Genomic DNA, 16334 nt, shown 5'->3' with positions numbered 1-16334 from the left:
TCGTAGCTAATACGTTCTTTTAGTCATTGTTTGATCAGTGTTTTGCATCAGTATTTGATTAGAATTTGTAAGGTTACTTTCACATCTGTGTTTTTGCTGGATCCGCCATGGGTTCAGCAAAAACACACCTGGTATATAATACAACCATCTGCATCTGTTCAGAACGGATCCGATTGTATTATATCCCAAATGAACAAGACGTATCCATCAATAAATCAATCCATTGTAAGTCAATAGGAGACAGATCCGTTTTTTTGTGTTTGAAAATACGGATCCGGCACCATTGCCTTACATTGTGTTTCATGATGGATCTGTCTTGATCAGTATCCCATAATGCACTGAAAAACACTGCTTGAAGCAGTTTTATGTGCGCCATGGGAACTCAACAAAATGGAACGGAATGCATTCTGGTGCGCTCCGTTCCTTTCAGTTTGGTCCCCATTGACAATGAATGGAGAAAAAACTGAAGCATTTCCCTCCGCTTTTGAGATCTTATGACGGATCTCAATAGCGGAAAGGAAAACGCTGATGAGAAAGTTGCCTAAGCCAAAAGCAGGAGTGGGTCCAAAACACAGATATTATGCAAATAGCTTTATGGATTTTCAAAATACAGGCTCTTTTGTTTTGCTTGTTTTATGTTCTTCTGATGTTTCAGAAGAACGGAAACAAACAGTGATGTTAACACAGCCTTACTGGCACTGCTGCCACCCTCCCCACTATATCATGGGGCCACTATTGTTATAGTTACTGCCACTGCTGCTGCCACTGTCCCCACTCTGTCATGGGGTCAGTCAGCACATCCCAATGCGCAGGTGCACGCTGCCATGGCTAGAAACACAAGAAAAAAAAATACAATGCAACAGCACTCTGCAAACCAAATAAAGTGCAATAATGCCATAGTTCATTCTGGTGCTATTGCTCTGCTTATTTAGAAAATATAAGATTCTTGGGAAACACTGTACATTTTGTACAAAATTATTTGGGCCTGTCTGCCAAACGTCAAGGCGATCTCTGTAAGATGGGAACCTAACACTAAATACTACCTGTTATGTGCCATAACGGTCACCATAAAATTCAGGGAGTGCATGTTCCACATGCATGCTGGGTCCACTCTGCCTTTTACCATTTTTGGTGCCATAATGGCCTCCATTAAATCCAGGGAATGCATGGGGGCACTACTGGCGTTGCTGCTGCCACCGTCCCCACTGTCATGGGGTCACTAGTTGAATCTTGGGGCATTGCACGGTTAAGTCCACGGCAATAAATTAGACATGATGCTTATACTGACGCACAGTAATTCCACAGCTAACAGAAGGGATTAGCTATGAATCTTAGTGCGCTGCACAGTGATGTAGATGGCAATAAATTACACCTGTAATAGTGATGTTACAGTACCTACAGAACGGATTAACTATGAATGTGGGTGCACTAGAACGTAATGCACATGGCAATACCCTCATCCTGCCCTGTCCCTCCATTTTAAAATCCAAGCCGTCACACTGACATTGGTCCACCAAGTGGGATGCATATGATTAGACAGAGTGGCCTGTGTATACCAGATTTATTGTGATTTGTGACAAATTCATTCGGAACAAATCTAATTTCTTGAAGAACTCAAATTTTTCAAAACTTTGCTCATCTCTAACCAGGCTCGGACTGGCCCACAGGGGTACAGGGGAATCCCCCGGTGGGCCCCTGAGCAAGGTGGGCCCCTAGTCTCCCACCCCCTGCACAATTGGCACATAACACATTAGATTTAGTACACTACATACATATACAGGGAGTGCAGAATTATTAGGCAAATGAGTATTTTGACCACATCATCCTCTTTATGCATGTTGTCTTACTCCAAGCTGTATAGGCTCGAAAGCCTACTACCAATTAAGCATATTAGGTGATGTGCATCTCTGTAATGAGAAGGGGTGTGGTCTAATGACATCAACACCCTATATTAGGTGTGCATAATTATTAGGCAACTTCCTTTCCTTTGGCAAAATGGGTCAAAAGAAGGACTTGACAGGCTCAGAAAAGTCAAAAATAGTGAGATATCTTGCAGAGGGATGCAGCACTCTTAAAATTGCAAAGCTTCTGAAGCGTGATCATCGAACAATCAAGCGTTTCATTCAAAATAGTCAACAGGGTCGCAAGAAGCGTGTGGAAAAACCAAGGCGCAAAATAACTGCCCATGAACTGAGAAAAGTCAAGCGTGCAGCTGCCAAGATGCCACTTGCCACCAGTTTGGCCATATTTCAGAGCTGCAACATCACTGGAGTGCCCAAAAGCACAAGGTGTGCAATACTCAGAGACATGGCCAAGGTAAGAAAGGCTGAAAGACGACCACCACTGAACAAGACACACAAGCTGAAACGTCAAGACTGGGCCAAGAAATATCTCAAGACTGATTTTTCTAAGGTTTTATGGACTGATGAAATGAGAGTGAGTCTTGATGGGCCAGATGGATGGGCCCGTGGCTGGATTGGTAAAGGGCAGAGAGCTCCAGTCCGACTCAGATGCCAGCAAGGTGGAGGTGGAGTACTGGTTTGGGCTGGTATCATCAAAGATGAGCTTGTGGGGCCTTTTCGGGTTGAGGATGGAGATCAAGCTGAACTCCCAGTCCTACTGCCAGTTTCTGGAAGACACCTTCTTCAAGCAGTGGTACAGGAAGAAGTCTGCATCCTTCAAGAAAAACATGATTTTCATGCAGGACAATGCTCCATCACACGCGTCCAAGTACTCCACAGCGTGGCTGGCAAGAAAGGGTATAAAAGAAGAAAATCTAATGACATGGCCTCCTTGTTCACCTGATCTGAACCCCATTGAGAACCTGTGGTCCATCATCAAATGTGAGATTTACAAGGAGGGAAAACAGTACACCTCTCTGAACAGTGTCTGGGAGGCTGTGGTTGCTGCTGCACGCAATGTTGATGGTGAACAGATCAAAACACTGACAGAATCCATGGATGGCAGGCTTTTGAGTGTCCTTGCAAAGAAAGGTGGCTATATTGGTCACTGATTTGTTTTTGTTTTGTTTTTGAATGTCAGAAATGTATATTTGTGAATGTTGAGATGTTATATTGGTTTCACTGGTAAAAATAAATAATTGAAATGGGTATATATTTGTTTTTTGTTAAGTTGCCTAATAATTATGCACAGTAATAGTCACCTGCACACACAGATATCCCCCTAAAATAGCTAAAACTAAAAACAAACTAAAAATTACTTCCAAAAATATTCAGCTTTGATATTAATGAGATTTTTTGGTTCATTGAGAACATGGTTGTTGTTCAATAATAAAATTAATCCTCAAAAATACAACTTGCCTAATAATTCTGCACTCCCTGTATTCAATGTACAGCACATCAACCAGCTTATGTTCATATAAAAAAAATGTTAGATTATTTATTATATTTGAATGTATCCGTACGGTGGGCCCCCAAAATAAATTTTACTGGTGGTCCCTAGGTACCCCAGTCCGACACTGTCTCTAACTGTACCCATAGAGTGCTGCCTCATATCTCTCTACTATCGCCTTTCTAAGCAGAGATAAAATCTGTCAGAAAATGTACAAAGTTATTCACAGGGTAATATACCATATTCAGAGAATATAAGAGGATACTTACTAGTCCAAAGCTGAGATCCAATCAGAATTAAAGCCAAATAATAATCCACTAAAAACCGTATCTTTTTAATCCCCATATTCTGAGTTTCTTTGTTGCATTCTCTAGGACCTAGGTTAAAATGCATACTAAGTGAATACAAAGAATGAGATGACAAAAAGAAAGAAATACAACATAAATTGAAATAAATATAATGTATATCAAATAGTTATTTAGTTGTAAATTAAATATCCAGATTTGTACTAATGTATATAAACATAGAAAATACACCCAAATAAAAAGTTGTCACTGTGTACATACAGTACGTATCCTCTACTGATCCTGAGTTACATCCTGTATTATACATGTATGTTTTCCCTGTGTTTGCACAGGTTGTCATCCTGGTAATCGGGTTTCCTCCCACACTCCAAAGACACTCCAAAGACATACTGATAGGGGGAGTAGTTAAATGTTCATATGCCCTGGTGCAAGAGTTCAGCCTGGGTTCAGATCAGACCCCCTTTAGACCTCTATATCAGACCCCATATCAAACCCCAGTTTCAGACCTCAGACCAGATCCCAATAAGACCTCTCAGACCCCCCATGTATCAAACCTCAGATCTCCATGCCCCCCCCAATAATCAGACCTCCGATTAGACCCCCATTAGACCTCCAGACCCCTCATATCAGACCTCAGACCAGACCCCTCATATCAGACCTCTCAGACCCCTCATATAAGAGCTCAGACCAGACCCCCATTAGACCTAAAGACCCCCCATATCAGACCTCAGGCCAGACCCCATTAGACCTCCAGACCCCCATATCAGACCTCATACCCTCATTAGACCCCCCCATATCAGACCTCAGATCAGACTTTAAAATAAATAAATTAACTTACCTCTCCCTCTCTGCCACCACAGGTAGTCTCACAGGCTCTCTTGCTCTTCTCGCGGCCCATGCTGTGTGGGGGGACTATTGTGTGGGGGCAGTGTGGGGGAAATTACTGTGTGGGGGGCAGCGTGGGGGAAATTACTGTGTGGGGGGCAGCGTGGGGGACACTACTTTGTGGGGGGCAGCGTGGGGGACACTCCTGTGTGGGGGACACTAATGTGTGGGGGATACTACTGTATGGGGGCAGTGTGGGGGACACTACTGTGTTGGGGCAGTGTGGGGGAAATTACTGTGTGGGGGGCAGCGTGGGGGACACTAATGTGTGGGGGGCAACGTGGGGGACACTACTGTGTGGGGGACACTACTGTGTGGGGGGCAGCGTGGGGGACACTACTGTGTGGGGGGCAGCGTGGGGGACACTACTGTGTGGGGGCAGCGTGTGGGAAATTACTGTGTGGGGGGCAGCGTGGGGGAAATTACTGTGTGGGGGCAGCGTGGGGGACACTACTGTGTGGGGGGCAGCGTGGGGGACACTACTGTGTGGGGGGCAGCGTGGGGGACACTAATGTGTGGGGGATACTACTGTATGGGGGCAGTGTGGGGGAAATTACTGTGTGTGGGGCACTACTGTGTGGGGGACACTACTGTGTGGGGGCAGCGTGCGGGACACTACTGTGTGGGGGCAGTGTGGGGGAAATTACTGTGTGGGGGACACTACTGTATGGGGGCAGTGTGGGGGGCACTACTGTGTGGGGGGGCAGCGTGGGGGACACTACTGTGTGTGGGGCAACGTGGGGGACACTACTGTGTGGGGGACACTACTGTGTGGGGGGCAGTGTGGGGGAAATTACTGTGTGGGGGACACTACTGTGTGGGGGACACTACTGTGTGGGGGGCAGCGTGGGGGACAGCGTGGGGGACACTACTGTGTGGGGGCAGCGTGGGGGACACTACTGTATGGGGGCAGTGTGGGGGACACTACTGTGTGGGGGGACTATTGTGTGGGGGAAATTACTGTGTGGGAGGCAGCGTGGGGGAAATTACTGTGTGGGGGCAGCGTGGGGGACACTACTGTGTGGGGGACACAACTGTGTGGGGTGCAGCGTGGGGGACACTACTGTCTGGGGGACACTACTGTGTGGGGGGCAGCATGGGGGACACTACTGTGTTGGGGGCAGCGTGGGGGACACTACTGTGTGGGGGGCAGTGTGGGGGAAATTACTGTGTGGGGGACACTACTGTATGGGGGCAGTGTGGGGGACACTACTGTGTGGGGGCAGCATGGGGGCCTTTCTATTGGGGAGGCACTGTAGAGGCCAGTCTATTATTTCTGGGGACACTATAGAGGGATTATTACCTGGAGCACAGTAGAGGGTGGTATTATTACTCGGGGCACTCTAGGGGACATTATAGCTACTGTAGACACTATAGGAACATTTGGGGTCATTTATCAAACTGGTGTAAAGCAGAACTGGCTTAGTTGCCCATAGCAGCCAATCAGATTCCACCTTTCATTTTTGACAGCTCTTTTGGAAATCCAGTTCTACTTTACACCAGTTTGATAAAGGACTCCAATTATGTCTACTGGGGTCACTATTTTTTCAGCAGTATAGTACCTGGGGCATTGGGGGGCACAACAGGCACAGTATTGGGGGTGGCACTAGGATGACACTGTGGGGACACCAGGATGGGGAGGTTGATGGAAAAATTTAGAAATCTAACATGTCTGTGTTACAAACTCTGTAGAGACGAGATGCGGCTGAAAGAATTTCTCATGGCGGTCTAACGGAGGAGAAGGTCTACATGACAGGAGATGTCCCTGGATGTAAGAGGTATGTGGTCAATTATTGGGGGGGTGCCAGAGAAATGACCCGCCCCGGGTGCCAAACACCCTGGGCACGCCACTGTACATACATTGCTTATCCTGTACTGATCTTGAGTTACATCCTGTATTATACTCCAGAGCTGCACTCAGTATTCTGCTAGTGGAGTCACTGTGTACATACATTACTTATCCTGTACTGATCCTGAGTTACATCCTGTATTATACTCCAGAGCTGCACTCACTATTCTGCTGGTGCAGTCATTGTGTACATACATTACTTATTCTGTACTGATCCTGAGTTACATCCTGTATTATACTCCAGAGCTGCGCTCACTATTCTGCTGGTGCAGTCACTGTGTACATACATTACTTATCCTGTACTGATCCTGAGTTACATCCTGTATTATACTCCAGAGCTACACTCACTATTCTGCTGGTGCAGTCACTGTGTACATACATTACTTATCCTGTACTGATCCTGAGTTACATCCTGTATCATACCCCAGAGCTGCACTCACTATTCTGCTAGTGGAGTCACTGTGTACATACATTACATTAGTTATTATGTACTGTTCGTGAGTTACATCCTGTGTTATATCCCAGAGCTGCGCTCACTGCTTTACTTGCATTGCTTATCAGGATCAGTACCTAATAGTAATAATAATAGTAGTAGTAATAATACCTAATAGCTAGAAACTCATAAAGCAAAAAAATAAAACACTACTAAAATGATAAGAGACGACCATATTCTCATGGCAGCACCACAGGAACGGTAAAATCAATCCGATTTTTTTTTTACACTGTTGGTATTTGCTGTTGCACCAGCTATTTTAATTTATTTAGTAAAAATTACATTTTAATTTTGTCATTTTCCCCCTTTAATTACTTCCTGAGCGTCAGTACCATACATGCAAAAGGAGTGGCTGCCAATAAGCGCTCACATGAATTTCTTCACCTCTCTCATCCACTATAATAAGAGGAACTACACGTGAGCATTTGCCTCTGTCAGGAAGCGGACACGACACTCATTCTCAGCATCAGTGGTTTCCCAACTAAAGTAGAGAGTAAAATGTTTTTCATCAGGAGATACGTTTACTGCTCTGGCCCTGCATCTTTACAAGGTAAAGAAGCTTCAAGTGTTCCTCTTGGAACGTAGCACTCCACAATAGAAATGCTAAATGTGTTAATATTTGGAAATCCTCTTAAACCCATTGTCAAGCTCTATGTCTGACATAGCTCTGCTCATGGGTATGGTGGTCACTCTTCTCACCTGCTCCCTGGTTTCCTATTCATCTAATTCTGGTGCTTTCCCTCTTCTTCTGTCTGGTGGATCTGGCCTTCTGAGCATCACTGTTGACCTCCTTTGCAGTCTATGGCCAGCTTCTTGCCAGCACTTTCCTTCTCTGCCAATAGGGTGAGCTCCCTCTGGCTCTTACTTGGCCACTACACATGCACCTTGATCATTCCTCCCCAATGGTTGGACACCCGAGGTACTTAATGGCCCTTCCCCTGTGGGAAGTTGCCCTAGCAATATGTTTTAGTTTGGTAGTGTCCCACAATGATGTTCTGGTTCTATGTTTGTTTGCCCATGTGCCGAAATCTGAGCTGCCCACCCTGACCTGAACTTTTTATCAGATCACATGAAATCTGCCTCACCTGACCATGACCTGTCCCTGTCTATGGTTTTACCTAATCTCTCTAGGCTCCACATCAGTGCCTCCTGACACTCGTGGGTCAGCCGTCACTTAAACAAAGACTACTCCAAAGGTAGTGGCTTGGTGTTTCCCTTGAAGAAGAGTCCAGATTCCTTTACCGGAGTTAAAGGGTCGAAGACTAGGTAGTCTTCTTAGATAGTTTTCTCAGGAGTAGCCCCAAGCCAAATATGTTTAAGTGACACAGCAGATCCACATCCACTTCATAACAGTAGTTTATAATGGTCGTTGACAGTGTTGGACTGGGATTCCTTGAGCCCACCAGAGGAAATTATTCTCATAGCCCATATATGATCAATAAAGTCTAATCTGCTTTTAAATCAAAAGAATATACCCTAATGGCAGATGATTGGGTCCAAGGGCAGCCATTTTTTTTTCTAGAACTTTGGGGCCCAGTATGGTATTAGAGGCTGGGCCCACTGGAGAATCCTCTGGTAGTCTGATAGGCCAATCTAACCCTGGTCATTGGTTTCTTACCTTAAATTCTCTTATGTGATGCGTCCACATATAATTCCCTTTCTTTAATGTCCAGTTTCCACCGCTATATACAATATGCCATTCTCTGCCCACTTGTTGGATCTTGTGGACGTCCAGCTCCTGTCCGATCTCTCATGAATCTATTCAGGGGCTGGGGAGTTATGTGTGAACTAAAATGCAGAAGCAAACTGAGAGAATGAAGAAATGTCCTGTTTCCTGGAATTCAGCTTGTAATCAAAACCACAAGAATTTCAAAAATAAGTCTGCCATAAAAAGATATGCTTAGATGGGGGAATTTATATGTGAAATCTGGCCATGAACAAGACACTTTTGATTTTAATGGGAAATCCATTAAGTGGCAAGTACAGCATTCCCTCACACTATCTTTCTATCTAGCCCAAACTCAGTGAAACTTTTCTGAAGCTCAATCTAATATAATCATCAACTTTTTTTTACCTATGTAAGAAGTATTACACCGTGGAGAAAGATAAAGAGGCTAATTTATTAAGACCTTGCGATTTACTCGCCAGTCTTAATAGTCCCTGCACATCTGTATGAAGTCCCAAAGTTATGTGGAGGCGCAGGTATCTACATAACTTTGGCGGTTCCTTCATCAGGATATGTGACAAAATTGTGTTACCGGATCCATTCCTTGGGAACAGTTACCTAAACGCTATTGGAGAAAGAACTTTCCCATCTCCAACTTTGGCACCTCAGGAATCCAGATCTCCTTATGGTCTCCTCCCCCTTTGACTCTTTCTTTCAGCATACACCGATCATCCAGGGTTATGGAGTACTCCCTAGTTTAAATGCCTGTCCCAGTTACTCTTGGACAAAAGAGTGTACATTAAAGTTAAAATTAATGCTTTTTATGTACTTACAAGATTTCCACTTGCTAGTTGCATCTCACATAAAATCTCTTAGTCACACTCGCCCGACTCGGGTTTTGTACCACTTGCTTCATCAGGGGCAAAACTTTACTGCATAAGGTTGGGGAGCAGTGGCGTACATAGAGAAGTAAGGGCCCCATAGCAAGGATAAAACCAGGGCCCCCCACCGTTTTCAATGACCCTTGGGCCATTTATTCCACTGCCTCATTTGCTAAAAGTTGTTCCTTTAGAGCAGGGGTAGGCAATCTCCGGCACTCCAGCTGTTGAGAAACTACAACTCCCAGCATGCATACATGTTCTGCTCTTCTAAGAACTCACATCGAAATGAATGGAGCATGCTGGGAATTGAAGTTTCACAACAGCTGGAGTGCCGAAGGTTGCTGATCCCTGCTTTAGAGGGTAGATCCCTGATCAAGTTTTCACTTTCAATAGAAGAGGGGATGATCCCAACTAAGACTGGGCCCCCTCTTGCCATGGGCCACACAGCAGTTGCATGGTCTGCCGCTATGGTAGTTAAGCCGCTGTGGGAGAGGTTTCTATTTATCCCTTTCAACCCTCATCAACATATTCAAGATCGGACAAGGGTTTTAACTCCTTCCCGACCATCACACGTAATAGTAGGGCGCAGTGGGACCTGACTTACCACCCAGCGCCGCACTATACGGCGCGACAAACCCCCGGCCCCTGGGCATAATCGCTCGGGAACTGGGGTGCAATGGCTGCTGTGCCGAGCAGGCAGCCATGTTAGCTAAGGGCTACGGGAGGTATTTCCGCCTCCCCCCCCACCTGCAGCCCCTATTGCTGCAGGGGGGGGGGGCGGAGGGTGTCATCTGGAGGTGACCAGTGCTGAATAAGTCAGCATCTTTCTCCTCCTAGGTCAGGCAGGGGACACCAGTGTTTTGGGTCCCCTGCCAGTGCTGCTATTGGCTGGAACAACGCTCCAGCCAATGGTAGCGCTAGTGCTGCAAAGGAAGAGGCAGAACTTCCCTTTCAGGCTGCCATTCTAGATGTTGACTGCATGCAGAGAGGTTTTGTGCCTTTCTGTGCTGCTTGTGCCTTGCTGGGACTTGTGGTGCACCACCACAGTGTTTTAACTCCTTTCCTGCTGAAAAGAAGAAGAAAGAAGAACATCTGGAATAGCTGCACAGATTTTTTTTTTCATTTGCAGCTGTTCCAGATCCGTAAACCATCCTCCGTCCCTGTATTGTTCCACCCTCCAATATTCGGAATAGATTTGAGTCAATTCTGAGGTTTTTGCATTACAACGATAATGCATAGGGTCTGCCCCAAAATGACCCAAGATTTGATCGGCTTTTTAAAATTTGGCCCGTCCTTGACCACTTCAGCACCACGCTTGCTGAAGTGTACACCCCTGAACAAAATATCTGTATAGATGAGTCCCTGGTACATTTCAAGGGGAGGGTAAGATTCCGCTAGTAGAGATGGCCTTGCGGTTCGCCCGGCGCTCGTTTCCCGGCGAACTTTGCGTGTTCGCGATTCGCAGAACATGCGAACATATGGAGATATTCGTGCGCGCCATATTCTTTTACATTGTGAAGAACTTTGACCCATGACACGTCCATCAGGTGGTACAGGACAGGCAATTGAGACATTTCAGCACATGGACGTACCCCCTACCTTATAAATAAACCTGATCTGGCCGCCATTTTACATTCACTGTTTTGCCAGTGTAGGGAGAGGTTGCTGTGTGGAGCAGGGACAGGCTGTTAGGGACATCAAACGCCAGCTAATAGGGCCACAAAAGTCCTTTTAAGCACTAGTATAGGTGTGCTATCGATAGGTGTGATACACAGAGGGGTGCGATATACTTATAATATACTTTTATAATGAGTCAAAAACACATAGATCTATATAGTGATCACCTGGAAGTCAGGGGCCTAGGGGCTAGGGGCTTACTAGGGACATATAGGGTAAGGTTCCGGACGGGGTCGCTCTTATCAGGGTGGGTGGTCTGTGGTCAGGCTATCAGGGCCAGAATAGCACCCCCTGTAGGGCAATATCAGGGACAGTTCTTTGCCCACCCTGTCCTTCAATACCACATCATCATCTAGCCCAGGTATAGATGGTTTTTGCTTTCCCTCCGGGATTCATGGATGTGCACTGGAACCCCCCGGATTGTGGTAGGACATATGGTTTCTGATTTAGTGCCGCCGAGCACTTGTTATTGCCGACCACATCTATGCTTTTTGCTTAACTTTAATAATTTAATTTATTTTCAGTTTGGATATCTTTTCCATTCACACGTCCGCAAAATGGGTCCGCATCCGTTCCGCAATTTTGCGGAATGAGTGCATACCCATTCAATTTCAATGGGGCCGGAATGTGCTGTCCGCATCCACATTTGCGGATCCGCACTTCTGCATCCGTGCTTCCGTTTCCGCAAAATAATAGAACATGGCCTATTCTTGTCCGCAATTGCAGACAAGATTAGGCATTTTCTATTATAGTGCCGGCGATGCGCGGTCCGAAAATTGTGGAATGCACTTTGCCGGTGTCTGTGTTTTGCAGATCCGCAAAAAAAAAACGGACGTGTGAATGGACCCACATAGTAACATTATTAAAGGTTACGTTTTATCTTCATGTATATTCTAATGGATTGCCTTCCTTGTACAATGTTATAATATACTTTCTATGTTAGACGGTACATTATAGTGCATTTGTATTGTGCGGCAGTCGTGTGCATTTCTGCTGCGATACTGCAGGTATATAGAGGGACAAGCGTTATTGGGGCAAATAATTTCTACTGGTGTGATATACCAGTGTCGGGTGGTAATAATTCAATTAAGAATTATGAATTATGGTCATAAAAATAATTAACCATAAAAATAAAAATTTATAAAAATTGTCATAAATTCTTAAAATCATGACCTGGTGAATTGTAGACAACCTAATTGATACAATTCACATCTGAGTCCGACTATTTCCTCAGATAAATAAGCTCTTTTTGACGTGAGATGACGTTAATGATAAAATGTAGTTCTGCATTATGCAACAATACAGTTATTATAAAAATATGCAGATTTATTGGTTACAAGATTATAAGCATATATAAGTAAATAAACACAATGATACATGCAAATGAATATATATATATCGTTAATATAAAGCATTACAAGCTTAACAATGCATGTGAGTGGAAATAACTTGTCACATTATAATCAAGCTATTATTAGGTTAGGATATCAAAGTAGGAACATAAGTTATATACATTACTTCTGTTCAGAGAAAACCTCATGATATCAAGATGGGCATGTCTAATCCTAGACGACATTATAGAATGCTAAATACATTCCACCCCCTCTAACCAACTACACATCACATGGCTTCAAGATGGGCAAATCCATTCAAGGATATAACTTAGAAGAGATAACTGTATCCTTCCGTCCCATCCTGGACTATTTTCAAATATATGTGACTTTGGTAAGACTATTAAGACAAATAACAGGGATCTAGGATCTTAAATGGGAAGGATTTGGAACGAATCCTTCCTGTGGGAATCCATCACTTAGCTTGGCGAAGAATGTTCTATCAATATATACATATATAAGCAATCATTTAATGCTTTGCTAGATTATGAGTCTAGATTCTTCTGCAGGTAGAATGAAGCCTCACAATATCCTAAGACTACATCTCAATATGGAGATGATCAATTTATTTAATCATTTATTTATTCGCCAATCTAGATGGTATAATTTCACCCACACTATCAACTTAGTCTTAATAAAATGAAATATCATTTTCTGTGTCTCTTACCAAGTCCTAGCAGGAATCTCACTTCTGCTCCTAGGAAAGCTGGGTGGTCCATCATAGCGCATCTCATTATGGCTTCCATCTTGATAGACCTCAACTTCTCCTCTCCTCCCTCTCTCTTTCTCTTGATCGCTCTCCACATGCTACCCCGCACACAAATAATTATTCCCCCCCTTATCTAAGAATCATCCACTTTAGATTAGGGATTCCCAATCAGGTAAGGTGGGTGTATTCGTATGCTAATAACCTCATGACGCTATCTCAACTCCTAATATGGTATTGAGCAAATAATGAAATAATATAATGTTGCCCATCTGCCTCCAGATGGCACTGCGGTACTGTAGGTGAACATCCCAACTTTTAGGCATTAAAATTAAATATCTAATAATACTTTCACAGGACCTCAATGACCTTTCTACCATAAATCACTGAGGAAGGTCTTTTCCTTACACTTTTAATTACCTATATCCTGGATTTGTCGGAGTTGACTGTCTTCTCTTATCTTTTTGAAATATGGGTTGACTTGATGAAAATTTTATGTAGCGGCTTTGTTGCTGGGCATCGGAACTTGTAGATTTCACTTATGTACTCCCATGAATAACTATTGTTTTGAAATCCAATTAACTTAAACTTACTTGTTTCTGTAGTTGTTTCTTCTAAATGGTAAATACATGGTATAACATATATATAAATCGATACATTGTTACACATAGATAACACATTATGTGAATTATTGATTAACATATGTTGTAAACTAAATATACCATACAGAGATATATATATATATATATATATATAATATATGAATATATAAATTGAAGCTCATACAGCAGGTGTGCTCCAAGGACATGAGTCCTTATCAAGTAACCACGTCCCCTCCAGACAGACATGTCTCAGGGAGTTGACTTACTCCTTAACAGATGGTCTCATATCTGTAGCACTAACTTTTAATACAATGTCCGTTTATGTTCGCAATTATATATATTTATTTTTTTATATAGACTGAACTTGCCATGAACTCATCTTGGCCTCCTCAGCCACATAATATAATTTTGGTTCAAGCTGATCTTATTCTTAAAGGCAATGAGATGAGCATTAATTTTGATTATAATGTCATTAGATAATATTGTATATGTATGAAAATGCCCAACAAATCCCCCCTTTTCAGCATATTCAATTTCGTTATTAGAAGGTTGAATAGGCTGAAATGCAATAAAGGGCTAAATGCTCCAAATCATTATGGATTGGGGAACACAAGTTTTACCCTGGAATAAATTTATCACATTTTGTGTGTACTTTTACGACACAAGTCTAATGCACAAACGTTATGATTAGTTTAACTACAAGTGTGTTACGTTCCTTGTATTAGTGATAAACGCGTTGATTCATAGAACGCATATTATACAATTGTTTTCGTTCTTTTTTTTTTTTTTTATGACCACTGTAGAGAGAAAGACGTTTCGGTCGTTTTCTGGACTTTCTGGAAACGTGTCTCTAGTTAAGATCTTTCTTTGGTCCTCGAAGTAATAGCTTCCTGGCTTGTCAGCAACTTGGCAACTCGATTTAGCGAGCGGTGCTTGGCATCATATCTTCATGTCTGCGATCTCTAATACTTTGTCATGTTGCACTGGTGTGATGTACTTTTGCAGCGGCTGTCGAATCTCCTGGGGCTCTGCCCACTTGTCCCTCCTGGATATATCTTGGATACATCTGGGTTGGCTCCGACTGGACGTCTCTTGCGTCACGGATAGCCTTGACCTCAGGTTCTCTTGGTTCTTGATATAAAGACTTTTAGGATTCCGCCATCTGTCCTTTCATCAACACGTGATCCCATCTTGGGCCATCATCTAAGCTTAAGAAAACAACAGACAGTATGAGAAACAACGCAGCAAAAACTTTATCAAACATATACCTGCCTATTTTAGGCCTTTGACTTATGCCATACTTTAGCCAACAGCAAATTGAGGACTTTTATGTTTTTATTTTTTTCCAAAGAAAAACAAACTACAGGGTATCATGAATAGATATAACTATTCTTCCTCTGCTAGGCTAATATAGCCTTAGGTGTTATGCCTATTTAGGATAATAACCCAATCAATACTTTGAGACTACCTCAAAACAGAGTAATATATATGCGTCCATATATCTGCATGGAATACAGTGACGACAAGTTAGTCACAATTGATAAACAAACAATATGGTTAATATAACTGTTCAGTCTCTTTTCAGTCATACAATACCACCACCAATCATATGAAATTTATGATGTGTCTCCATCTTCAAATTTTTGATTTTTCAATCTCAGTTCAGCTCTTGGCGTTTTTAGCACTGAAATAAAACTCTACACAAACATTATGTTAATGATCCTGTGGAAAAAATTGATTAGTAATCAATATCATTAATCATTTATTGACTTGCTATAATTCTTAATTTAATGAAGCCGTTTGCTTCGTTTACTGGACATTTATATCTCAGCAAAGTATTAAATAACTTTTCATTTACTCTTTATTCACTTTATGAGATAAAGAATTTACATTTAATGAAGTTGGGAGAATCTTACTCTTTCTTTCCATTAGGCTGACTTAAGAAATTAGCTCGCAGCGCAGCTCTGCAACCTCTGACCTTTTCACTGACATGTATCTAAACTTAAGGAATGTGCTCATTCCCTCCTCCCATCTTTAAGATGGTGGGCAAAATGTTGGGACATAAAGCATCTGCAGGAAAACTGATTGCATACATGACCCAGCTCCGTGACCTCTGGGAGTATACTGTGGTCTGCTGTTATCGCAAACTACCCCTCACCCCTCCCTTAGGAGACTTTTTAAGGCAATTAGGGTTAGTTAACAGAGCTATTTAAATACAGTTTTGCGCTTTTCACTACAAAACAGATTAGCAGGTTCTAGGTATTCTGCTTAAAAAAATAATAATTCACAAACAGATAAAACTAAAAATCTGAAACGATTAATCAGAGATGAATAAAACAATTCCCCCCTTAGGGGATTATCATATCTGCAACAAATGCAAATTGTACATTAGGATCCTATAAGAAAGCATGGTTACATTAGCATACATAGCAATTAACCTGTTTAAAACTGTTCTCTTATAGATTCTATTTATCAATAACATTGGGTCAGACTTTATGTATAAAGTTCCTCTATAATCCTGTAACGCC

At 42.9% G+C, this 16334-nt stretch overlaps 1 protein-coding gene across 3 annotated transcripts in view; it reads right to left on the bottom strand.

Moving 5' to 3' along the window:
• LOC120991955 (sialic acid-binding Ig-like lectin 12) overlaps positions 1–16334 on the bottom strand; it is a 290291-nt gene that overhangs the window by 94460 nt on the left and 179497 nt on the right. For 2 of the 3 annotated variants that reach the window (XM_040420705.1, XM_040420723.1), the window contains exons 1-2: positions 8502–8637; positions 3621–3728 (exon numbers count right to left, since the gene is read on the bottom strand). The exons of the other annotated variant lie outside the window; for it this stretch is intronic. In XM_040420705.1, the coding sequence (XP_040276639.1) occupies positions 3621–3696 (76 nt within the window). In that variant the 5' untranslated portion in view covers positions 3697–3728; positions 8502–8637. Of the gene's footprint in view, positions 1–3620; positions 3729–8501; positions 8638–16334 lie in introns of those variants that run through there. 3 annotated transcript variants of the gene reach the window in all.

This window comes from Bufo bufo, chromosome 1, assembly GCF_905171765.1.
Source record: "Bufo bufo chromosome 1, aBufBuf1.1, whole genome shotgun sequence".
NCBI lineage: Eukaryota > Metazoa > Chordata > Amphibia > Anura > Bufonidae > Bufo > Bufo bufo.
This window is presented reverse-complemented; position numbering and strand designations above follow the sequence as displayed.